Source organism: Ceratotherium simum, chromosome 30 (assembly GCF_057802395.1).
Source record: "Ceratotherium simum simum isolate JZ-2026a chromosome 30, ASM5780239v1, whole genome shotgun sequence".
In the NCBI taxonomy this organism is placed as follows: domain Eukaryota; kingdom Metazoa; phylum Chordata; class Mammalia; order Perissodactyla; family Rhinocerotidae; genus Ceratotherium; species Ceratotherium simum.
The window spans coordinates 27,271,492-27,295,619 of NC_141929.1; the positions used below are offsets into that span (position 1 = coordinate 27,271,492).

The 24,128-nt window shown below is 43.6% G+C and overlaps 1 protein-coding gene across 1 annotated transcript; it reads left to right on the plus strand.

The window, feature by feature from the left end:
* Window positions 1-24,011, plus strand: GOT2 (glutamic-oxaloacetic transaminase 2). The gene is made up of 10 exons (XM_004431673.3): window positions 1-168; window positions 10,789-10,945; window positions 12,564-12,692; window positions 15,255-15,314; window positions 15,885-16,046; window positions 16,279-16,383; window positions 17,360-17,510; window positions 17,996-18,161; window positions 22,098-22,248; window positions 22,760-24,011. The coding sequence occupies exons 1-10, from the start codon at window positions 80-82 to the stop codon at window positions 22,880-22,882; spliced, it is 1,293 nt and encodes a 430-aa protein (XP_004431730.1). The 5' UTR covers window positions 1-79; the 3' UTR covers window positions 22,883-24,011.
* Window positions 24,012-24,128: the final 117 nt, after the last annotated feature.

The following is a 24,128-nucleotide window of genomic DNA, read 5'->3' on the forward strand; positions in this document are numbered from 1 at the left end:
GGAGCCCGCGCCTCCCTGTCTGCGCCCGCCGGCCCTCCGCTCCGTCCTGCAGCTGCCCACTGCCCTCTCGCCGCCCACCATGGCCCTGCTGCACTCCAGCCGCGTCCTGTCGGGGGCCGCCGCCGCCCTCCACCCAGGCCTCGCTGCCGCGGCTTCCGCCAGAGCCAGGTAAGCAGGGGAGACCGGGACGGAGCCGGGATGATGGGCCTGCCCAGCCGAGCTGCGGGCGCCCCAGGACATCTACCCCGCTCCGAGCACGCGCGCGCGCGCACACACACACACACACACTTTCCCTGCCCCCGGTCGGCTTCACTGGGGGCTGAGGATTGAGCATCCGCGCCTCACAGTGACCCCCGGGGTCCTGCAGCCCTCCCCTGCCCTGTCCCCAGGACGGCAGGAAAGCGTGCCAACGCGTTCCCCTGGGTTAGGAAGTGTGGCCCTCTACGGTACCCGGACTCTCATTCAAGGGTGGGGGGGTCATGGGACGGAGATTCGGGGTGGGGGGGTGAAGGGGCGAGGGGAGAGCACGCGGTCTGCGGCGCCGGGCCGGCCTCGCGCCGATTGGCTGCGGCGCCGGGGCTGCCTCGCGCCGATTGGCTGTGGCGCCGGGGGGCGCTGGTGCCCTTGACGTGCTGCCCTAGGGGACAGCGGGGCTCCCCTGTCGTGGCCTCCCTGGGGACCGAGCGGGGTTGGTGGGGCGGTGGCTGGCTGCCGTTTGTGTCCTGGGGGGAGGCAGGTTCCCGGGGCTCTGGCTTTCAGGACCGGCTTTCCTCTCTGCGTTCCGTGACCTTGGCGCGCGGCATCCTCCCAGCCTTGTTCCCGCCTGAGTCACTGGTGACCCCCCCACCCCGCCCTTTGACCTTTGGCTGGAAAAGGGTCGGGGTGCGGTGCATCTCCCCTTTTTTTTTAAGCCCTTCGGAGGTCTGGCCTTAGGGAAGTCGCCGTGCTTCCTCTCCATCTCCACTCTTTCAGTTAGTAAATGTTTTGTCACCCCGGTTCCACAGAACCAGGCACTGGACCAGATGCTGGTCATAGATACAGCGGTGAACAGGCCTGAGGGAGGGGCAGGTGTCACTCAGAAAATTACAAATATGTAATTTCAACCTATTTGTTAAGTGTTGCAGAGAAAAAGTACGGTGCATTAAAAGAGTTGGTAATTCCTTCCTAGTGGAGACCTAAGCTGGGTGATTAATTCGCTCAAGAAGCCTATTTGGGACAGAATCCTTAAGCACTCTCTAGTCGGGAACCGAGTCTCTAAACCACTCCAACCAGATATTAACTCCAGGCAGCAGATCGGTGACCTGCCCTACGCGGTGCCTTGGCCTTTCGTTTGGATGTATGCACGGTGTCTTTAAGCCAGCAGAACAGTTTGTCCTTTCCAAAACCCCACACTCTTGGCAATACAGTTTTGCCCAGGCTTTCATACTTTCTTCTCTCTGTGTTTTGGTTCCTTCTTGGCACACCGTTAAGGTGTGCTCTTTCAGCCAGCCTACCTAGTAGATCAGAGTTAGGGAGACGTTATCGTTTATGCAGCAAATTTGGAGAACAGAAAGGAGTGCCTAAAGTTATGGGAAGAGAAAGTCTGTTTCACCGTTTTAGTCATCTTAAAATAATCTCTTGTTTTATGAATTTGGCTGGGTGGCCTACAGCTCTACTTAAAGTGCTGGGTGAAAATGCCTATGGGTGTAACCTTTTAGTCATTCTTTCAATTTGAGAGCCTGACTCATTTTACTTTCCTGTCTTTTCCCCATTAGAACATAAGTTCCGTGAGAGCTGTACCTAGTACTTTGTTCACTGTTATATCTCAGCACTTAAAGAGTGCCTGGCGTGTCTTTCAAATGGAATATTTTTATTTTAAACCTCGATTTTTAAATTAATGCAACAGCAACAAATGTGACATTTTAGTATTGTATCTCAGATCAAAGTCTAAAATAAACATACAGGGGACCCATAGTTGTGCAAAATGTGTACAAAAAAATAAAGTCTTAAAATATTTGAGCTGCAAATGCAGCTGAGGAGGTTCTGTTCAGGTTTAAACACTGAATCATGCTTGGATGATAGAACCAGATGGCCTATCTGGCCATGAGTGTTAACGGTTCAGACACCAAGGGAGTGAGAACTTTCACTCACCAGTGCAGAAGTGATCTTTACCCAAAGCCAAATGGTAAAAGTGGAAAACATTTAAAATAAACTCAGGTAATTGAAGTTTCTTTTTTTTTTTAATTGATGTCATAATAGTTTATAACATTGTGAAATTTTAGTTGTATGTTATTGTTTGTGAGTCACTGTATAAATACATCCCTTCCTCCCTATGCCCACCCCTAACCCCCTTGCCCCTGGTAATCACCAAACAGTTCTCTCTGTCCATGTGTTAGTTTATCTTCCACTTATGAGTGAAATCATGTGGTGTTTGTCTTTCTCTCTCTGGCTTATTTCCCTTAACATAACGCCCTCCAGGTCCATCTGTGTTGTTGCAAATGGGACAATTTGTCTTTTTTTCTGGCTGAGTAGTATTCCATTGTAAATATATATATACCACATTGAAGTTTCTTTTTTTTTTTAAACAGCTCATTCTACTACAGTGAAACCTTGGCAGTTGGTATTTTGAAGAGCTGAGGATTTGTCCTTTGAAATACTTAATTTTCATACTTGGATCATTTATTTTATTTATTTTTATTGAGGTAACATTGCTTTATAACATTATATAAATTTCAGGTGTACGTCATCACATTTTGATTTCTGTGTAGACTGCATCATGTTCACCACCCAAAGACAGCCATCCGTCACTGTGCACATGTGCCCTGTTACCCCCTTCTCCCTCCCCTATCCCCCACTTCCCCTCTGGTAACCACCAGTCTAATCTCTATGGCCATGTGTGTGTTTGTTGTTGTTGTTGTTGTTTTTATCTTCTACTTATTAGTGAAATCATATGGTATTTGACTTTCTCCATCAGACTTATTTTGCTCAGCATAATACCCTCAAGGTCTGTCCATGTCACAAATGGCAAGATTTCATCTTTTTTTATGGCTGAGTACTATTCCATTGTGTGTATATATACCACATCTTCTTTATCCTTTCATCCATTAGTGGGCATGCTTGGGTCATTTAAATGGAGCTAAGTTCCAGTGTTTCATTTAGCTGCATTTTTTTTTTTTTTTTTTTGAGGAAGAGTAACCCTGAGCTAACATCTGTTGCCAATCTTCCTCTTTTTTTTTTTTCTCCCCAAAGCCCCAGTACATAGTTGTATATGCTAGTTATAGGTCCTTCTGGTTCTTCTGTGTGGGATGCCACCTCAGCATGGCTTGATGAGTGGTGAGTAGGTCTGCGCCCAGGATCCAAACCAGCAAATCCCAGGTCGCTGAAGCAGAGCATGCAAACTTAACCACTACGCCACCAGACTGGCCCCTAGCTACATTTTTTAAAACAGAAAGCACTACACATTTAACCTTTTCTTGTTGACCTGTGCTGTAAAAGCATAGTGAGGTGACATCAGACATAGTCATAGGTCAATAAAGAAAAAAAATATGCTAATGTATTTGATTTATAATGATTTGTTCTTAATTACTTAATTCTGATTAGTTTTTAGTGAAATAACTGAAGGAGAATCATGAGACCCTTTCGAAAGGCAGTGTGGGGCCAGCCCTGTGGCATAGCGGTTAAGTTCACCTGTTCCCCTTTGGCAGCCCGGGGTTCGCCAGTTCGGATCCTGGGCGCAGACCTACTCACCGCTCCTCAAGCCATGCAGAGGCGGTGTCCCACTCGGCATCACGTAGAAGAACTACAACTCTACAACTATAATACACAATTGTGTACTGGGGCTTTAGGGAGAAAAAAGAAAAAGAGGAAGATTGGCAACAGATGTTAGCAGAGGACCAATCCAAAAAAAAAAGAAACAGAAAGTCAGCGTGCAATAGTGGTACAATAATGGGTAGTCAGAAGATCAGAATCATTGTATTGTTTTTGCCATTTTTAGCTCTGTGATCATGAGCAAGTTAATTGACTTCTCTTCTTATTTTAAAATAAGAACATGAGTGGGGCCGGCCTGGTGGCAGTGGTTAAGTTCGTGCACTCTGCTTCCACAGCCTGGGGATCACAAGTTTGGATCCCAGGGGTGGACCTATGCACTGCTCATCAAGCCATGCTGCGGCGGCATCCCACATACAAAATAGAGGAAGATGGGCATGAGTGTTAGCCCAGGGCCAATCTTCCTCACCAAAAAAAAAAAAAAAGGAACGTGAGGGAAAGCATTTTAAAAACTATAAAGCACTGGGTAGACTCCCAGGGAAATTGCAAGGCATTCGAATTGGAAATGCTTATCTGAATACTTTGGACCTAACATCTTTTGGTTGGCCGATCAGTATTGCTTAATGCCTGAGGCTTTGCACTTCTGTCCAAAGTGCATTGATAGGAATCACTTTGTAGGCCACAGCTTGTCAGCATTGATTTTGTCCCAGAGCACTCTTGTTTTCATCTACTACTATCCCTTTAAAAACATCACAGTTCTTACAACGTGGGCATTGAGTCTTTCCCCTTTTAAAGAATGGAGTAATGAAGGGTGAGGAGGACCTGAACCTGGTTACTGATGTAGGACTCATCAAATTGAGGGTCCCTGCTCCTATATTTAGATTGTTCGAGATTCAGTATTTTCAAATTGCTGTTAGACTTCTTCTTAAAAGATACCACTCTTGGGCCGGCCCCGTGGCTTAGCGGTTAAGTGCGTGTGCTCCGCTGCTGGCGGCCCGGGTTTGGATCCTGGGCGCGCACCGATGCACCGCTTCTCCAGCCATGCTGAGGCCGCGTCCCACATGCAACAAGGATGTGCAGCTATGACATACAACTATCTACTGGGGCTTTGGGGGAAAAAGATAAATAAATAAATAAAAGTTAAAAAAAAGATACCACTCTTAATCAGATATCTGCCAGAAGACTCAAAGCTGTCATTTCTGAGAGAATTTCTATGCTAGAAAACTTTTTAAAGAACGTGACAAATAAGTGCTTTTCACACTGTTTAACAAGAATAGTGCCTTCTGTCCTGGGAGTTAGGGGAAGCGGCTCTGTCATTATTGATTGAAGACCTAGTAGACAGAACCATCTTTTTAAAAATGAAAATTGCTTGCTAGAAGTTCTCTATGATATGTCCTTGACATTAGAGTGTTCCTTTCACTCTTCAGCTGGTGACAGTGATGTAGGTAGGCAGGTGGCTACTTGTTTTCTGGGTCTGAATTGTGGGGAGGAAATAACCAAAGCTTTCTTCAGGCCCAGTTCAGAAGTTGCTTCAAGGTATCTGTTTCCTACTATTGCTTGGATACTGGAACAACCAAGCAACCTAGAACAACGAAAAAGAGTGAGAGGGATTTTGAGTCCTGGCAGTAGAGATAGTGAGGAGGAGGAATGATAATGTCTCTTGAGACTCTAGAAAAAACTAAGTGGTAATAACTGAAAAGCAGGAAAGACCTACATTTGGTCATCAAATCTTATGACCCTATGCTCCTTGAATGCTCTACATACTTGGCCTGACCAGGCTCCATGCTAGTGGCACAGTGGTTATAAATAAGAGGGTAGTAGTTTAATTTAGTAACTGATCCAGCTAGCATCAAGCACTCGCTCTGTACCAGGCTCTGTTCTGAGTGTTTTGTATTTCATAACTCCTTTCATCCTTGTAACAACCCTGTGAGATAGGTACTGTTGTGCCCCCACTTGACGGGTAAGAGAAGTTGAGACTTAGAGAAGTTAATTGACTTGGCTGTGCTCACACAGCTGGTAAGTGGCTGAGCTGCTGTTGAATCCATGCAGTTTGCTCAGTACTGACATCGCCCAAGGCAACCTATTAAAAGAAGTAAAAGCCTGGGAAATCCAAAAATGGAATGATCCACCTTCAATAACAGAATTAGCTGAACATACCAGTTACAGCTATTGAGACTGAGGCAATTTTCAACTTGTCGGGAGAGCATAAATTTACCTGTGTGCTGCCACGTCCATCCGGCCGTCCACTGTGCCTCGTGGAGCAGTGAGGTATATGAGTGCTGACTGGCCACAGGGTCGACAAGAGAACGATTGTCGGGAAAGAAATTCTAATGAAATAATCCGCCGAGCTTGTCAGCGTACTGAGCACAGAGAACTTTCATTGTCCCGTGCTGAAACATCTGATCGTTGGGATTGGATAAATGATTACTAAGAGAACATGGGCTATCTCACCTAAGTAATTTGGAACCTTGCATTCCCCTTCCGCTTGCTACTGCAACACCCCCCTCCACCCCCCAGCTCTTTCTCACCCTTAGCCTTTATTCTTTTTTTGTGTGTGAGGAAGATCAGCCCTGAGCTGACATCTGATGCCAATCCTCCTATTTTTGCTGAGGAAGACTGGCCCTGGGCTAACATCGGTGCCCATCTTCCTCTACTTTATATGGGATGCCGCCACAGCATGGCCTGACAAGCGGTGACTGTGTCCGCACCTGGGATCCAAACCTGCGAACCCCGGGCCGCCAAAGCGAAGCATGCCCACTTAACCGCTGTGCCACCGGGCCGGCTCCATTAGCCTTTATTCTTATGCCTCTGCTTGGAATGCTTTTTTCCTTCTTTCATCCTTAGCACTTGGCTCATAGGTCACCTCCTCCTGGAAGCATTCCTAAGCCTATACTTATCTCCCCTTTCTAGGCTATTAGGTCCTCTCCTCAGGGCCCCTATAAATAATATTCTGTGCCCTGAGGCTGTCTTTGTATCACTGTACATTATCCCTCCACCCCCAGCCTGCATTGTTTATCACTCCCATTGGTCACCCCACTGGGCTAATCTGCGCTAACCACAATGTGAGGGATTGTGTTTTATTCTTCTTTATATTCCCAGCACTTGGCACATAACAGGTTCTCAGTGATTGATTTAGAGATCATAAAGACTTTGTTTCCTGCAATATGAAACTGTGAAAAAAAAAAAAATTCTTGCTTATTTCCCCTGAAGAAAAACAGTAGAATATAATCTTTTTCTCAGAACAGTGATTTACCATAAGGTAAAACCTTAGTTTGATACATTAATGTATCTGTGCTGCCAGGAGAGTGTTTATTGGGAAAAAGAGATGGTGCTTCTCTGGGGCCCTCTAGGAAATCTGAAAGATAGTTTTAGGTGAAACATAGCCTGAAATTTTTGTGTTCTGTGTTTAGGATTCGATTTTGGGAAGGCCAAATCAAAGAGTTGTTAGATATTTGATCACTTGATAAGATAGGATTTGTGAGTGCCTGAGAAATAATCACTGCATACCTATTTAATCAAAACAACAATAAAACATTCATATGAATCATATAACATGATGGTAAAGAACCTTAGCCATTTCATATGTGCAGCACCATTTTTGTTTGTTAGTTTTGTTTTTTCCTTAAATAATCAAGGACATAAGAGTCAACATAAAGCATAGAGAACGTATTCTGGTAAAACACAGAATCTCTCCTATCTAGGCAGATTACACAGAAGGTAAAGAAATAACCTTTCATATTGTAAGTAAAGTCATTAATCACTAAACCAAGGAAGATTGAGCAGAACTTTGTTAAAATGTTAACACCTTTCATAGCTTCTTTTCAAACTCAGTTATTATAAATCAAAACAAAATTCCCTTTCCAAGGTTTGTCCTTACACACTCTTTAATATTTAGAACAAACTGACTTTTTAGGATAGTATAACAGATTTCTCATACGGTAATTTAATTTCTGATACGGTAAATCTTGGTAATTATACCCCAAATAAATAAAATCTCTTTCGGGTCCTCAGTAAGTTTTAAGAGCATAAAGGGATGCAAAGACCAAAATGTTTGAGAAGCACTGCTTTAGGACAACACAACTCTTTTTCCTTGAAAGACAAAAACATACACAGTTGTATTTCTCTGACACTATTGATCCTGATATAGAATCAACTTATTAATTTTAACTTTTAACCAAAGTAACTTTCATTTCACAAACAAAATGGGGAGGGCATTGATATCAGTCCTACACGAGCATTTTAGCACACTAGTAAAGCTCATGAACACTTACAGGCACACACACATCCCTTTTATACCTTCTTAAAATGGCAACAAAGAACATGTTCGCTAAAATGACCCAAAGCTATAGCCTCTTTAAAGCAGATAAAATTAAGCAAAAGTATATAAACTTTAAATTAGGCTTAGTAATCAATGTGTCAGTAATTTATCTTGCTTAGAAATTATCTAGGTATCCAATGATTAATTAATCCATTAATTAACTCATTGTAATATCAGTCCAAGATTTTAAGTTACTTAAAGATTTTAGAAATTGTCTTCAGACTGACATATTACAAAATATATTACTGTTCTCCCAAAAACCCATAACCCCGGTCTAAGGAGAAAAACGTCAAACAAATTCCAGTCGAGGGGCATCCTACAATCTGCCTGACCAGTCCTCCCCAAAACTGTCAAGGTCATCAGAAAGAAGGACAGTCCGAAACTGGCACAGAAAGAGGAGCCTAAGGAGACACGACAACTAAGTTTAATGGAGTATCCTGGAACAGAAATAGAACATTTGGTAAAAACTAAAGAAATCTGAGTAAATTGTGGGCTTAATAATGTATCAATATTGGTTCATCAGTTGTAACAAATGTACCCTACTAATATAAAACGTTAATAATAAGAGGAAACTCCTCGGGGGCAGTTTATGGGAACTCTCTGTCAATTTTCTGTAAATCTAAAACTATTCTAAAAACTAAAATCTATTAATAGAAGAATCAAAATATATCATTACTGTTGAAATTAAAAATTTGTCAGAATAGGGGCCGGCCCAGTGGCACAAATGGTTAAGTGTGCACGCTGTGGTGGCCCGGCGTTCGCCGGTTCAGATCCCGGGCGTGCACCGACGCACCGCTTGTCAAGCCATGCTGTGGCGGCGTCCCATATAAAGTGGAGGAGGATGGGCACGGATGTTAGCCCAGGGCCAGTCTTCCTCAGCAAAAAGAGGAGGATTGGCAGATGTTAGCACAGGGCCGATCCTCCTCACCAAAAAAAAAAAAAAATTGTCAGAATAATAACTACTTGAACACAAATTTACAGTTTTCATAATTTTAAACATCATATGGGAGTAATATTAGCTTATTTTATCAGTAAACCAGTATAATTTTAGGAAAAACAAACCCATGTAGAATAAAATATATGCTTGTATTATACTTACCATGAATAAATAAAAGGCATAGCTATTTTTATTAAATCAAAATTAAACTAGTCTCATTTATCCAGGATTTACTTCACTCATATGAACTTGAATATTTAAAACATTTCTTAGTTTCTTTAAGAAAAAAAAAAATTGAGTCTAGCACATTTTGAAGTACTAGAAATTCAGTCTCTATAACACAATCAGAACAGAGCACCTTCAATTTGAGGTTTTTATAATCTAATTTATGTCTCCAGAAATGGAAAACATTTCACATTCAGACACTCAGAGGTAAAACCAAAAAAAAGCCTTTCTGAATTACCGACACAGAGAACTTATAGCTCTTCAGATCTGTAACTTCAGCCAAAGGTAAAGAGTAAACACACACAAAAAAATCTCACAGATCTGATTTTAAAAAATAAAAGATGCAAAGAAACAAACCAGATTATCATCTCTCACCCACCAGAGACTAGGTCTCTGCTCTCCACTTAAGAGATCACTGAATGGGCAGAGCATGAAGCCAGGCTCACCGTCAGTGCTGCCAGTGGGGACTAGCTTATTGGCCGCAAGTGAATCAGAACCCCCAAATGAGTAGGGGGTGGGTAGCAAGCTAGAGAAACAGAGTTATACAGTTATACTGCCTCTTGGAAGTCCCTCGGGGGGTGCACTTCCCCAGCAACACAGTTCACTTGGCCCAGTCAGGTGACTCCACTGGGCCGACGCCTAGGACTGTTAAAGGATAATTTTTTAAGGTAAAATCATGACTCTCATACAAATATAAAATAATGAACATTGTCGAACATTTTAACTCCATAAGTAATGAAATCAGTAAAATGTCACAGCCAGTTCTTCCAGCTGATTTTTAATTCCTAAGTACCTAGCGCTTCTCTGCCATCCTCTCCACGCCTACTGTGTATCGTCTCCCCCCGGGTCAGGCCCTCCTCCTCTCTGTCCCTCTGGCCCGGTAATGAGCCAGATTCCTCAGTGATCCTTCTGCATCTATCCTTACCGCTCTGCGTTCAGCACCCCACCTTGCGACCAGATGGGATCTAAAAAGGCAAGTCCATTCATGTCACTCCCTTTACCTGATCACCCCCCCCCCAAAAAAAAAAGACTTTAGTGATTTTACATATTTTCAGTATATCCAGGGTGGAGCCCAGGAACCTGTATTTTTATCAAGCTTTCCAGTGATGCCCTTAACAAGAGGGGCAGGATAAAACCCAAGCCCCTTGGTGGGGGGGGGGGGTCACATAGTACTCTTGCGCTGGCCCTTGCTTCCTCCTCTAGTCTCATCTTTTACTACTCCTAGCTTCTCACTGCATAGTTACTTGATGTCTTCTTTGCCTGGAAATTCAGGTCAGGTCTGGTCTGCTTTCAGAGCCTACACGTGCACCCTGCCCTCCCCAGGGTGATTCCAGGGTCCCTCTTCTGCTTCTTGTAGCATTTGCAGTGGAATTATCAGTCTTCTCCACTCTTCTGCGAGGTGCTTCAAAGTCTTAAGCATTGTAGGATTATTGGTGCCTCTTGCTTTACCCTGTGCATAGTAAAAATGCAAACCTTAGTTGAAATGGATTTTTGGCAGACCCGAGACATCTCTGGCCGTGGAAATCTAGCTACTGGGACTAATGTCTTGTATTTCCCATTTCAGCTCCTGGTGGGCCCATGTGGAGATGGGGCCCCCAGATCCCATCCTGGGAGTCACAGAAGCCTATAAGAGAGACACCAACAGCAAAAAGATGAATCTGGGAGTTGGTGCCTACCGGGATGATAATGGAAAGCCTTACGTGCTCCCTAGTGTCCGGAAGGTAAGCTTGCCATCCATCTCCTGCTTGATCAGGATGAATAAACTGAAAGGAGCTCCTGGAGAGTGGCAGAGAGACTGCTGGAATGGTAGTCAGGAGACCTGGGTTTGAATTCTGATGCTAACTGCTTCAGTCACTTAGGTTGTCTGGGCCGTAGTCTCCTTGGCTGTAAAAGTCAGAGGTTGGAACTACATGGTCTTTTCCAAGATTGGACTTCCCTGATTATCTATAGAACAGGCATAGTGTCATGTTTAATCCCAAGGGTGCAGAAAAGGACCAAGAATTTAAACGTTGTCTTTTGGTGATAAACTTTGTCTCTTGTCTCTTTGCGGATGAGAATTTCTGTTGTTATTTCCATTTTTCTCATTTTGATTGCCTTAATAAAGCCCTTCTACGAGGCATGCTCAATCCTTTCTTCCTATTGAACTATAGAATAATTTTATTTTTGTTGTATTTTTATTAGTAGTCTTTCTATGGGGTGTCATTATCACTATAAATAATATGACTAATCCTCTTAGAATGGTTATTTAAAAGAAAGTATGAGTTTTCTTTCCATCTGCACATCCTCTGATGAAATATGAATGTGCTGCTTTATCACTTCCAAAAGTGGGGTGGTGATGTGTGCTTCTTCCATACAGCAGAGCTAGGCACCGTGAGGAGAAGTTAGAGGAGAGTGCTTCTGGGCGAGAGTAAAGAGCTCTGTAGTCATCTGAGTTGTGCACGGTGCAGTAGGCGCGCTCAGGCCCTCCTGAGTCGGTGCGGTGATAGAGCGTGGGCTGAGTGAACCACCGAAAGAAGAAATTTCAGAGTGTATGGAGTGTGGATGAGGTGTCATCTCTATAATTCTCTTGAGTAGAAAAAGGGACTCAAGAAACAATTGTGATGAGAAGGCTCACTAAAAAACTGCCCACTGCTGGGTCTCGGGTCGTGCGGGGATTGCTTTGAGTCTCGCTTTGGGTCTCGGTAAGTCAGTTGAAAGTATTCAGCAAGTGTTAGCTACTGTTGCAAGCTGGAACACCACCACACACTTTTGTGCATTACCTCATCAGCTCTTCACCTCAGTCATATGAGGTGTAGACATGGTTGTTTCCTCATTTGACAGATGAAGACACTCAGCCTCAGGAAGGTTAATAATTTGCACGGGGTCACACAGCCAGTATGGCACAGCCAGGCCTCTGACTCGAAAGCATGAAGATATGTGGCTATTACTATTAACCTTTGAAGTTCTTAGACTGACATATACCTTGAAATACTTCTTTTTATGTATTTAGTTTGATTTTATCACCTTATATCTACTTCAAGTGTGTCTCTTAAACCTTGTTCTTGTGCATTCCAAGAATGCCATTTTATGTTAAATGGTAACCAAGAGACGCTGTATACCCATCCACATAAAACCTAACTTTAAAAAAAAATAATAATAAAATAGAGTAAAAAATTTTAAATATTTTTGTTCTGGAATATAAAGTATAAAGTATTCTACTTAGCCTTCTTCTTGGACAGTATCTCCAAATAAAAAACAAGGCTTTACTTCTAAAATTTAACTTATAAGACGTTGCCTATTAATCATGATATAATTCCAGGTGAGGAGAAGAAACTAAATGGATGCGTTTTCTCTGTCCAGGCGGAAGCCCAAATGGCTGCAAAAAATTTGGACAAAGAATACCTGCCCATTGGGGGACTGGCTGAGTTCTGTAAGGCATCTGCAGAGCTGGCCCTGGGGGAGAAGAGCGAAGTGTTAAAAAGTGGCCGGGTAAGCGGAGCCCACTCTGGCATCGTTCAGGGTCTGTCTTTAAATTTAACAGATTAAACAAATTTGCAATAATTTAAATAAGGAAAGATGCATCGCTTTGTGTGTGATGATAGTTTCGAAGTGGCCACAGTATTGCTAATATCTCTTTTTTAAATAGTAAATTGGCACTAATTAAATAAAAGATTTCATATAACACCAGTTCCAAAAATGCAGTAGTAAGTTGACTGATAGGTTCGACATTGCTTTTGCTGTTAGTCTCTGTGTGCTTATGTTCATTTTATGTTGAATATGCTTTAGGGATGCCAAACTATGTCGGTTTTAAGGCCTATCATTAGCCCCCACCCTCATGCCCTGAGCTTCCAGCTTAGACGGAGGGAGCAGGCGGGAAACAAGCCACAGGTGGACTGTCAGGGCCGGAACCAGTCTGGCATCCTCTGCTGCCCCTCCACAGCCAGTTTGGACACTGAAAGAGAGCAGACCATGCTCCCTTCCTGCTGTCTTCCTCCTCTCTCAGAGGTCCAGAGAGCACCACTGCAGCCATGCCAGGAAGAACAGGTGGCCCCTAGGTGTCTCCTCCTTCCCGTTCCCCAGAGGGCCCTCTTATTATGGAAGAAAGATGTCCCTAAAGGTCACTAGACATAAGCTTTTTACAAACAGATGCCCGTGTGCACCCACAGTGTGTATGCAGGCCCAGCACTTGTAGTAGAATAGCATCATGCAGGTGGCTGCAGCCAGGCCACTGAACAGCCCCCTGACACGTGGGCTCGTGTGCATTATAGTTTACTGTCTTTTGAAACAGATATGTTCTTTTTTTTCTTTTTTTTTTTTTTTGTGAGGAAGATCAGCCCTGAGCTAACATCCAATGCCAATCCTCCTCTTTTTGCTGAGGAAGACCGGCCTTGGGCTAACATCTGTGCCCATCTTCCTCTATTTTATATGGGACGCCGCCAGAGCATGGCTTGACAAGTAGTGCGTCGGTGCGCGCCCGGGATCCGAACCTGCAAACCCTGGGCCGCCGAAAGAAGTGGAGCACGCACACTTAACTGCTGTGCCACTAGGCCGGCACCCCAGATGTATTCTTTTTTTTTTTTTTTTTTTTAATTTTTTTTTTTTCCCCCCCAAAGCCCCAGTAGATAGTTGTATGTCATCGTTGCACAGCCTTCTAGTTGCTGTATGTGGGACGCGGCCTCAGCATGGCCGGGGAAGCGGTGCGTCGGTGCTCGCCCGGGATCCGAACCCGGGCCGCCAGCAGCGGAGCGCACGCACTTAACCGCTAAGCCACGGGGCCGGCCCCCAGATGTATTCTTTAATGGATACATTTGTATGTTTAAATATTTATTTTTCTGGGTAAGTCTGAGGAAAAACACACAAAGTAGCAAAACTAAGCCAACATTTCTCCTCTCCCTGCCCCCAAAGCCAGAATACATACAGTTTATTCGCAAGACTGGTCTAAGTCCACACGTTAGTTTATTACCTCAGAGAAAAACATACAACATCGACCCCAGGGTGATGTGGTCATGATCATAAGTTATGGGCAGAATATCGTTTGATTGATAGCCGTGCAATCAACCACCTGTTAACCTCTCATGAAAACTTCTGTATACTTCTGGAATTTTTTCTTATTCTGTGTCCATCTTACGAATTGTAACCTAAGTATAAGACTGGCCTATCTTAAAATAACATCCTCCTGTCTTTTATAAATTGCTCTGCCTTTATGAGTCATTTCTATTTTCAGAGCTACACTTAGGTTTTTATTTCTGTCATGCCAAAGTTTGCAGAGACAAACTTTGTTTAGTAAAGAGTTTGTTAGTTGGGTTCCCCCCATTTAATCCCCTGTCCCCCAGTCCAGAAAACAGGTTTATGTTTTGTAGAGCCTTGTACTTCTATGGTGCCTTAAAAAAAAAAAACCCTGTGGTTTCTTACTCTCTCATCCCCTAAAGTTGACCGATTTGAAGGAACAGATTTACCTCAGGCATCTCCCCATTACCCAAAAGATAATATTTTCAGATTATCTTTTGTCATAGAAGGGAACCTCTTAGACAACTTTAAAATGAAGAAATGTTATTCTAATGTACTTGTTAACTTGCTTTTCAAGATGGCTCATTTTTTGATGTTCAGAGAGTCATTCAATTTTGTATAATTCTAGAATACTATTTTAATGTAGTGACTGTTCTTAGTGTCTTTTTCTCTCTGTAAAAATCACTACTTTTTCATAAGGGAGATGGGATTTTTGTGTCCTGAAAGTTTCTCACATAACGCAGGATGACACTAATAACAGGCCATAAGGAATTAGTTGCTACATCAGCAAAGGCATTGAAAACTGAAGAGACGCTCTTTTGAGAACCTGTGAGGAGAGTCAATCTGTCTCTTAGAAAATGGAGAAATGACATAGTAGTACTGTTCTCTCGTTTCTGAATATTCTTTCGGAACGTTGTCTTCGGCTTCTAAGGAAGGAAGGGTGCTGACTGTACAGAGCCTCTCTTCGGGCTTGACCTCGGTTTTATTATGTTGCATCCTGTACAGAGGGTTGCACCTCACTGACTGTGAGTGTCTCTCCTTCAGTATGTCACCGTGCAGACCATTTCTGGGACTGGGGCCTTAAGGATCGGAGCCAATTTTCTGGTGAGTCTTTCTGGAAACTCCTTCAGGAAAGAGCTGTAAGACCATCTGTAAGTTGAGGATGATGGGGTTTCCTATTATTGCATGTGTGTTTGCTGACCCAGAAGTAGATTTCCTCTTGCCACAAAGCTAGAAGATTTCCTGTTCTCCGATAAATGGAGTCAGTGGAGGGGAGGATGAAAGTACTTAAAAGAAATTACAAGGAAGATATTATTATAATAATAATAATATTATAAGATAATATTATAATAATATAATTTGTTGAACACATACCATTACTAGGAGATTTGTGTTTTAACTTGTTTAATCTTCATGAAGGAGGTTGAATTAACACTAAATGAAGTGTTGAACTAACAAATGAAGAAAGTGAGGCCCAGGCAGGTCCTTGGGGACAACAGCCAGTATAATCTTCAGAGCCTGCATTCCAACCCAGGCAGTCTCACTGTGAGTCACTGCTCTCAATCATAGAGAGAAGCTGAGTTTCAATAGAGAAAAATGTCCCCTCAGTAAAATATCAACTTTTCTTCGCTCTCCTTTCTTCACTTTTCCATTCCCTTCCTTCCCATCTTTTAGCAAAGATTTTTTAAGTTCAGCCGAGATGTCTTTCTGCCCAAACCATCCTGGGGAAATCACACCCCCATCTTCAGGGACGCTGGCCTGCAGCTACAGGGTTACCGGTACTACGACCCCAAGACGTGCGGCTTTGACGTCACAGGCGCCCTAGAAGACATTTCAGTAAGTGGCTCTCACTGCAGGAGGGGTGAAGACGCAAGGAATAAACCTCTTTGTAGAGATTTGATGTCTCCCAGCTAGGTCTTAATACCTGACTTAAAATACGAGAGATGGGCTTATTCCCAGACCTCGGGTCATCTTTGTTACTTATCAAATAATAGTGACCCTATGGCATTTCAGGTAAACTATCTCCTTTAAAGCTGCAAAGTAATCTCTTGGTTGTTTGTCTCTTTAGAAAATACCACAGCAGAGTGTTATTCTCCTGCACGCCTGTGCCCACAATCCCACAGGAGTGGACCCTCGCCCTGAGCAGTGGAAGGAAATAGCAACAGTGGTGAAGGTGAGGAGGGTAAACTGACTGGGGACAGTTCTGTTTTTAGTAACTAGCTTTAGATGCTTAACTTGGCAACATCTAACAGTGAGAATTAATTCACCTTGAGCCTGCATGAAATTTCCATGCATTGTTAAGTTGCCAGGAAAGAGCTCATTTGCATAATTAGTGGTTCTGTAATTAATGATACAGGAGCAGTTTGAAAATAATTTTTGCTTCTCAGCCTAGTTGTAGAGAATTCTGATAAAACTTGTCATTGGCTAGCCTGATCAGCAGGCATCCACTGGTCCCAGCATGTCTGCTGCTGGTGCCTACATTTGCCCTGGTCAGTGGTTACTTGTTCAACCTTTATCCACTTTTTCATGTCCCGGCCTGTCCTTGCTACTTTCCTCAGCATTGCTGATATCATGCATAGGGTCAGCTATCAGAGAAGGCTCTAGTCAGAATTCCTAGGGAAGAGAATATTTCTGTTGCCGTGTGTCCTTGTTTTCACTCCTTCTTTTCCCTTTCTTTACATTCTGTCAACCCTAAGCTGCAAACAGAATGAGACAGAGAAAGAGCACTCAGAGGGCACTTTCAAGATGAGACGGTTCTAAGAGACCGTCCCGTGAGCCCTGGGTATGAGTCGGCCAGTTAATTACCCCAGAAAAGGCTGATACTGGTCCTGTGTTGACTGGACCAGAATCATTACCGCGACTACTACGGGCCTGAAAAGAGCTTCCTGTTTGACCATTCGGGGCAGATTGAAATTAAGATTCTCTTTTCTTAATGTCTTCTTGAGGGACCATATCTACCAAAGTAAAAAAGTATATGTTGTTATCTTAACTCCATGAAAATTAAACATCTCCAAACTGCCATCTGGGGGAGAAAACTGTATTGACTCTGTCTGTGTGAGGCAGCACGGTCCCCATAAGCACAGGTGCCATCTGGGGCATCGTAAGAGGGACTGCCGAAAGCTTTGGTCTTCTTCTCTTATCCTTTCCAGAAAAACAATCTCTTTGCATTCTTCGACATGGCCTACCAAGGCTTTGCCAGTGGTGATGGTGACAAGGATGCCTGGGCTGTACGCCACTTCATCGAACAGGGCATTAATGTCTGTCTCTGCCAATCCTATGCCAAGAACATGGGCTTATACGGTAAGCTAAAGGAGCCAGCATGATGTGTGAGATGGAAGGAGTGCCGGGAGAGGGTGCCACAAAGTTGTAGGGTTTGGTATGTGTATGCATGCGTGTGTGTGTGTGTGTGTTCCACGTCCCTCCTTACCCAGAGAAGAAAGACAGGTAAAGTGGATTTTACTGATCTTAGCCAGCAATATCTTCTTTAGTGTCCCTGCATTCCTCCAGGAAAGAAAACTGAGTACTGCCTCTCTAAACAAAAAGTCACTGCTCCTTAAGACAATAAAAGGAGGCCTTTGAATACTCTTGAGTACTCAACCGTTGTTGTACCTAGGTTCACGGTACTGTTGTATCTAGGTTCACCAAAGTTATTGAAAACTTTTTATTTATAACAGAGTTATTTTTGCTTCTGATGAAAATAGATAATATGTGGCAAATTCACTCATGATTTGCTTCAGCATTTTAGACAGGAGAGCTAGAAGACAAGACCCATTTTGTCTTTTCAGGTGAGCGTGTGGGAGCCTTCACTATGGTCTGCAAAGATGCTGATGAAGCCAAAAGGGTGGAGTCCCAGTTGAAGATCTTGATCCGGCCCATGTATTCCAACCCTCCTCTCAACGGGGCCCGGATTGCCTCGACCATTCTGACCAGCCCTGATCTGCGAAAACAATGGTAAATGCGTATTGCCACCCCCCAGCCATCCGCCTTTCCCAGCACTGATCCTTCAAAGCTCGATTATAATTGGCAACTTGTGACATACCAGACCATACAGCTTCCGTAGGTGGAAAGAGAGGAAGGGACAGAGGAGGGTGCGTTTGTTAGCACTTTCAGATAAAGATGTTGGAGACAAACATAATTCAGAAATGGCAGTGTCTTTTATTCCATCATCTCCATGTTAAGTAAAACCTGCCTTCTCCTAAATTTCAGTTCAAATTGAAGAACCTTACATAGGAAAACTTTCTTAAGAATGTCTTATTTTTTGTTCTTATCCTAATAATAGCTACCTTGAGTCAGTATTTCTGTATATTTGGTTTTTATTATCTATACCATCTGAATCTCTTAGACCTGTGCTCTAAGTTAGTGTTACTCAATCTTTTTCACCACAGTCCACGTAAGACATATAGTTTATTTACATCATGACCCTGAATATACGTTGCCTCTGTGTATTTATCTAACTGAAACAGTTACCAAAACTCAATACTTAAGCTTCATGTGCTATACTCCAATATTTTCTAAATGCCAATTACCTCCAACTGCATTGAATTTATGACCTACTAATGGGTCATGACACACAATTTAGAAAATATTGCTCTAGGTCAGGAGTTGGCAAACTATATTCTGTAGGTCAAATCTAGTCTACCTCCTATTCTTGCAAATAAAGTTTTATTGGGACACAGCCACACCCATTTCTTGACGAATTGTGTGTGGCAGCTTCCAGGCCATAACAGCAGAGCTCAGTAGTTGTGACAGAGAGCTTATGACCCACAAAACCAAACATATTTGCAATCTGGCCCTTTATAGAAAGTTTGTCAACCCCTGCTCTGTGTAATTCAGAGTTAATAAAAAGCCAAGATGCCCATAAAAGATGTGATTAGTAATATGAGAGTTTATCCTGTGTAGCTGGTTAACTGAGAGGAGAGATCTCTGGGAAGCTTCTTTGGTAGAAAAGCTAAGTCTGCCGTCTGCAAGAAACTTTTATCTCCCCCTCTGGAAAAGGTTTGCCCTAACGTCTGTTGCCAATCTTCCTCTCTTTTTTTTTTTCTCCCCAAAGCCCCGGTACATAGTTGTACATTCTCGTTGTAGGTCCTTCTAGCTCTTCTATGTGAGCCACTGCCACAGCATGGCTACTGACAGACGAGTGGTCTGGTTCTGTGCCCGAGAACCGGACCCCAGGCCGCCGAAGCGGAGCGCACCAAACTTTAACCACTAGGCCATCAGGGCTGGCTCTCTGCAAGAAACTTTATCTGCAGCTCACCTAGTCATCATGTGACAGCTATTTTTTCTACCTTAAATTAACACTGAAATAAATAGTAAGAGTCTGGTTCAGCATAGTTCTTTCCGGTACAATAGATCATGCTAGGCTTACCCAAAAATTGACTATGTTTTAAATTATAATTTTATTTTTTGCCATTATAAAATTAGTGTGTCAGTACCATTCAGAAAGTTTGAGAGAGGGAATAAACCGTAACTCCAGTCATTGTAACCCAGCTTTTTTCTTTTTTTTTTTTTTTACATTTTTTTTCTTTTGTGAGGAAGATCAGCCCTGAGCTAACATCCGATGCTGATCCTCCTCTTCTTTTGCTGAGGAAGACTGGGCCTAAGCCAACATCTGTTCCCACCTTCCTCTACTTTATATGGGACGCCGCCACAGCATGGCATAACAAGCGGTGCGTCGGTGCGCGCCCGGGATCCGAACCCACGAACCCAGGGCCGCCGAAGTGGAGAACGGGCACTTAACCGCTTGAGCCACCGGGCCGGCCCCACCCAGCTTTTTTTCCTTACATACTATCATCCACAGTTGTAACATACTGTATACCATACTGTTACATATGTAGGGGTTGGGTTGGTTTTGTTTTGTCACTTAGAATTATACTAAGCTTTTTTTACTTACTATTTTAAATGATTTTTTATATTTCCATATTCTCTAATGGTTATCAAGATTTTTTTTTAACTTTTATTTTTATTTATTTTTTTTTATTTTATTTATTTTTTGTGTGTGAGGAAGATCAGCCCTGACCTAACATCCATATCAGTCCTCCTCTTTTTTGCTGAGGAAGACTGGCCCTGAGCTAACATCTGTGCCCATCTTCCTCCACTTTATGTGGGACGCCACCACAGCATGGCCTGACAAGCAGTGCGTCGGTGCACATCCAGGATCCAAACCTAGGCCACCAGCAGTGGAGCACACACACTTAACCACTACACCACAGGGCCGGCCCCAAGATTTTATTTTTTTAATGTGTGCATTTCAATACACTGGAAGCTTGTAATGCACAAAGATGACAAAGATACTGTGCTAGATGCCTAAGATGTGGTCTCTATCCTTGAGGAGTTTATAATCTGATGAGAAAGGTACACATGACATTGATACAAGACAGAATACATGCTGACTAAAGGAGGAGCTGTTGATTCTAGTGGAGAGTTAGGCAGGATGTAATGGAGACAGCAGCATTTGAGCTGTGCCTTGAAGAGAGAAGAAGCCTGTTTTCCCCCAGAGGAAATGAAGGGGAAAGGAAAAACTGGACAGAGAGATATACACGAGGAAAGGCACTGGTGCACGACGTGCATCACATAGAGTGTGCATCAGAAGTCCCAGGTGGTTTCTATGGCAGAAACACTGAGTGTGAGGAGGATGGAGAAGCCACCAAAGCTGGGAAGGTGGGAGCAGATCGGGAAGCACCTTATATTGTATATGTGAAGCACCTTGATATTGTGAGAAGTCAGAACTTCCTTCTGTAGGCAACAAGGAGCATGGAGGGGTTCTGCTAAGGTCGCCCCGATCTAGCCGTGGTCATACACTCAATGCCTTTAGGACCCAGGCCTCAAAGTACATGAAGCTGGATGGATATGACTACAGGAAATTTAAAATCAATGCCATCCCTGGAGGGGCCAGGGATTCCACCTCCCGTAAGTGCCCTGCTGGTGCACTGTTGCCTGCTTCTCATTTTTTAAGAGAGGAAAAATCCACATTTTTATGTGCAAGTGCCAGGTTTAAAGTGTTTAACCGAGTCAAATAAAACATGACTAAGACCTTTAATTGGCAGTTTGTAACCTTGTTCTAACTGCATGGCGTCATCATGGAGAGATGGTTTAGGAAAGTGAACATGTAGCAACAGGGAAGTAAACTAGAAATGTTTTTACAGCCATCAGGTTGCTGAAAGCAACAGGAATTTCCCACAGAGCCACAGGAGTAGAATGGGAAGGGTAGACTCTGAGGAACGGAAAGATTGTGTCCAGAATCAAGGGAGCCGTGTGTGGTCAGAGGACTGTCCTCTCCAGTCCCCCAGATAGAGTAACCCCCTCTTCTTGGGGCTTTCTTGGCACAGCACTCTTCTATTCATTCTTACCTTGTCTCACCTTGTTCCATAAGTTGGTCACTTACACATTTGCTCCCGGCATCAGTTGTAAGCTTTTAAAGGCAAGGACCGTGTCTCAGGCCTCCCCTTCTCAGCGTCTAGCACGCGGCTTGGCACATTGTAGGTTCCAGTGCATTGTGTTAATTGTGCTGGCAGCAATGTTCATTCCATCCATGTTAAAAATAAGGTCATATTGTACTGTTTAATCCACAGCCTTTGCCCCCTGCGTAAAGGCTAGAGATAGCCTTCTTAAGTTTTAGAGTCATTCATTCATCCATTTTTCTTACTTACTCAATCATGTTAACTATTTTAGCTGCCTGATCAAAATAGTGTTCCGATATAAAAGAGAATGCTGTAAAATAGCTTTCTTCCTGGACCAGTGACAGCGTGTGACTCAGTCCAGGACAAAGAATTAAGGCACACTAGGGGAGCACTCAAGGGAGGTAAAAATCCTGTGAGCTGTGGCTTGTCTGTCAGTGCTTGCCCGGAATGGAGCAGCATTTTTTCTTTTTTTTTTTGTCTTCTTTTACAGGTTGCAAGAAGTAAAAGGCATGGCCGACCGCATCATTGGCATGCGGACTCAGCTGGTCTCCAACCTCAAGAAGGAGGGCTCCTCCCACAATTGGCAGCACATCACTGACCAGATCGGCATGTTTTGTTTCACGGGACTAAAGCCTGAGCAGGTGAGTGGACGCTGATGTCTCCACAGCTGCCTGATGGATCAGCCCTTGCAAACCAGAAGCTCACCAACCTATTTGGGATTACCCTAAAAACAGTTATTTTGGAGTCCTTTTAGGTAAAGGACGTATGTAGCATTCATTTTGTTTCGTTTTTTATTAGTCATTGACCTGTCCGTATCCTCCCTGAGGTCGCAGACTTCTGAAGAGCAGAGCTTGTTTTGATCATTTTTATGATCACTGCTGCTTCTCGGAAGAGATCCAGAGCAAGCGGGAGCCTGAATCCTGATAGGAGAGCTGTTCTGTAGCTGGATTCCAAATCTGTTTTTCTGCAAATGCTGAATCTAAGATTTTTTCTTCTTTTTCACTCTAAGCCAGCACACCAAATTCTGGGAATAGAGTTTAAGTGAGAAAATAGAGCTGTTATTTTTCTGTTTTAACAGTGGCTAATTGTGCCCTGCCAGGGCTAGGGAAGTCCCCCTGACCGCGAAGTGCCCGAGCTCTCTTCTGTCTGCAGGTGGAGCGGCTGACCAAGGAGTTCTCCATCTACATGACAAAGGACGGCCGCATCTCTGTGGCAGGGGTCACCTCGGGCAACGTGGGCTACCTTGCTCATGCCATTCACCAGGTCACCAAGTAATTTCCCTGGAGAGAGGGAACAGAGACAACCTTCCTGTCTTCGGCCCCTGCTGTTGTGAGATCCACATGGAGGAAGAGGGAGGGTGGATGGTGGTGAGCAGATCATTTCCTTCAACCACAGTACGTAACACTCAGCGATTCAACGTGTTTCTCAGAAAAGAACGTGTAGTGAAATAGGGCAGAGGCACCTGTGGCTGGTGTCTAGCACTTTGTGGCTCAAACCAAACTCTCCCTCATCCCTTTATCTCCAGCTTTTCCGAAAGAGTTTACACGTACAAGAAGGGCATAGCCCAAAAAAACCTATCAGTCACACCATTGCAATATTTCAGAAGCTTTAACTGAAGCCCCTGATGATGTTGGCAGTTGCTCTGTAGATCAGCATGAAAATAGCACATATGAGAGGCTGTGTGAGGAGACCTAGTTGTCACATTCACAGGCAGCTTCATGTTAGCCCTCCTGTGACTGAGCAACCTTATCAACAGACTGTATTATAGAAATCGTGTTTTAGGAAAATCAGCGAGTCTGCTGCCACTACAGCAAAGAATATAAAAGATACTGTTTCCTGTCATATTTAAGAAAAAAAGAAAGAAGGTGCTCCTTTTTAATACCTGCAGGCATTTTAATGTTCCTCTCTTCTCCCTTATCACTGCTGTTCATTTACTTAGGCACAAAGGTCTATAACTAGCCTAGATTTTCATCCTGTTCTGCTTGATTGATCATCAACTCCATACTATAGAATATGCTTATTTGAAGAATGAAGAACATAATTTACTGCTCATCCCATACCCTCACCTTTCTCGGCAGAGAATAGCGGAGAGTAGGTAACTGCACTTTATTTCAGCATCCTCTTCGGGAAGTGTTTAATTGTCTCCCGTCGGGATGTTGCCTCTGCCCAGTTGGACCTCGTACCTTCGTTCAGTGTGGTTGTGCAGTCACTCATCTCACATCATGAGACGGGCATCGCAGGGTAGAACCAGGAAAGAGGATTTTCTGGGCTTTGGTCTTAACCTTTGTGTGCTGCCAGCTGGGCTCAGGCTTCACCCTTTGGAAAGATAACCACCATCTGCTCTAATCATGTAGACTTATTGCAGCCTGGTTTCTCTGTTACAATAAAGTTACTGTAGACCCAACCACTGCTGTGTTATTTTTTTTCTTTAATGGGAGGAAAGAGTAGGAGGGGGTGTAGATCCCAGAAGTCTGGAGTCATGTCCTCTGACCATAAGCCAAATGTGATCTGCTCCAAATGT